The sequence below is a fragment of the Dipteris shenzhenensis genome, chromosome 25 (genome assembly GCF_047967505.1).
Source record: "Dipteris shenzhenensis isolate YYH24624 ecotype China chromosome 25, Dip_SZ_1.0, whole genome shotgun sequence".
In the NCBI taxonomy this organism is placed as follows: domain Eukaryota; kingdom Viridiplantae; phylum Streptophyta; class Polypodiopsida; order Gleicheniales; family Dipteridaceae; genus Dipteris; species Dipteris shenzhenensis.
This window is the reverse complement of record NC_141620.1, coordinates 14666673-14668812: the sequence shown is the minus strand read 5'-3', so window position 1 is coordinate 14668812 and position 2140 is coordinate 14666673. Positions and strand designations below refer to the sequence as shown.

General features: G+C 48.7%; 1 protein-coding gene across 1 annotated transcript; it reads left to right on the top strand.

Annotated features, from left to right (window-relative positions):
* The first annotated feature begins 262 nt into the window (after positions 1 to 262).
* Positions 263 to 1560, top strand: LOC147885486 (trigger factor). The gene has a single exon (XM_087396616.1). It carries the CDS (start codon positions 521 to 523, stop codon positions 1334 to 1336), a length of 816 nt encoding a protein of 271 aa, XP_087252742.1. The 5' UTR covers positions 263 to 520; the 3' UTR covers positions 1337 to 1560.
* Positions 1561 to 2140: the final 580 nt, after the last annotated feature.

Genomic DNA, 2140 nt, shown 5'->3' with positions numbered 1-2140 from the left:
ATCTAGGTAGGGGGTAGCCAGCTCATCCATAACCGGTTGTAAGCCAATTTTCACACATGGTATCCCCAGAAAAGGTGCGGAGAGCGACAAGCAATGAGGATCTAATTGCGAGAGCATCCGCCGAAGTTAGGATTGGAGTGTCCACCACGTGTGTTGACGTGGGATGCAAGTATTTGAGACTGTAAAGAATCTTTGATTTTTTTTTTTGGTTTTTTTTTTTTTTTTGGGGAGAGGAAATCTTTTAAAGGTTTGATCCAAAGAGTTAAAATTAGGGTTGGAGCTTTGGCTATGGCGGACTGAAGGAGAAGAAGCTCTGGCTATGGCGGACTGAAGAAGATGAAGCTCTGGCTATGGCGGTCTGAAGAAGATGAAGCTCTGGCTATGGTGCCCTGAAGCTTCGTCTTCAACACACGAGGACTTGGCTATGGCGCCCTCCTCACGCTTCTTCAGCACTGGAGACGAAGCTCTGGCTATGGCGTCCTCTACTTCCTGAGCTCTACTTCCTCAAGCTTTTTTGGCTATGGCGGGTATGCAGGATCCCCTCACCGATCTCCCTCCCCCTTCCCGCTTCGACTTCGATCAACTCAGTAACTTTTCCTTCGATCCCTCCCCTTCTCCCCCCTCCCTCCCCCCTTCCATCTCTTGGTCTCCCCCTTCTTCCCCCCTCCTCAGCCATGGCGATAAGCTCCACCCTCGCCTTCTCCTCCTCGCTTCCTCTGCTTCTTCCTGCCACCTCCTTCATCACCTCCCACATAAGCTCCTCCTCGCCTCTGTCCTTCTCCCAGAGTTGCAATTTTCCCCTGATTCCCGTCCTCCTTCCCCCCTCGATCAGACTTGCTACCTCTACTCCCTCGACCAGCACGCTTCCGTTGTTGTTGCCTGCATCCAGTATTCTGTCCCCCCCGAGCGCTCTCATGCCTGGGTGAAGCTGGTCTTCGATGTCATCGAGCCTGAGAATGTGCTCATGATCGCTGCTGTTGAACGCGAGCATTTCCGAGGTAAGATTTCTGCGGACGATCAGCTCGTTTTTCGGCTGGAGACCGACAGACAGCGGTCGAAGACACAGGATGACAAATGCACGATTCCGTATTTCCCGTCTGGAAGTTTGGTGGACGGGATCGCTGCGGCTGTTCTGTCGCGCTGTCAAGTTCGAGGATTGCGGGGAATGTTACTTCTTTCTTGGCCTGATTCTGGTCCTTCAGCCATATCGCTTCTTGTATCTGCCCTCAGCTCTATGCTGCAGATTTTCCCTGATGTCGGGGCTATGGATTTCAGTCTTGCTTTGAAGGCTCCCTTCAAAAGGAAAGGTGTCCCGGACTTGGATATTTACTTTTGAGAGCTTTCACAGAAATTTATGCCAATGGCCAGTCAGTGACTCCAAAAGATATCTGTTGTCCGGTCATCGCAGTGGGATGTGAGACCATATGTTCCTCACTGTAGGTTGTCTGGGGTGGATCTCAATTAAAACCAAGAAGTAAATCTATGTGCTGCTCATATGGGAGTTTGTCTCCGGGTGAAAGATCATGAATCTTCTTTATTTCGGTTGAGATGTGAATAATCGGAAGGTTGAATTTTTTCAGTAGGAGTCTTTTGCCATAGAGTGTGCATGCTAATATGGATGCCTATCCCGTCTTAAGATGTAATGTGCGCGTGTAAGTTTGGAATAGGTGGCATCAGCGAATAGCAACAGAGAATTCTCATGGCAGCAGCAGGAAATCCCGATCTTTTATAGGGTTTCGAAGAGTTTACCTGGAGTAGGTCTCTGGATCTATGCCCTTACTGAGCTGCATATGCATGTTTGTTGTTGGAATGCTTTACCTAGTCAACATGTGAAATGTACGCGTGGCGTGTAAGTCTGAAATAGGTGGCATTAGCGAATCCTACAGTTAGCAACAGAGGAAATCCCGATCTTTTGTAGGGTTTTGAACAGCTCACGTCTCTGGATCTATACCCTTACTGAGCTGCATATGCACGTTTTCGTTGGAATGCTGTATCTAGCTAGACCTACTGTTAGATTTCATTCTCTACAAAGTTTAAAGCTTCGTTCAGATTTCAGCCCTCCTGAGTCACTGCCTCTCACCTAGAGGGTGAAATTGTCTACCGGGTTGGGAGGGGAAAAAGATAGGAGTCCATGATTTAT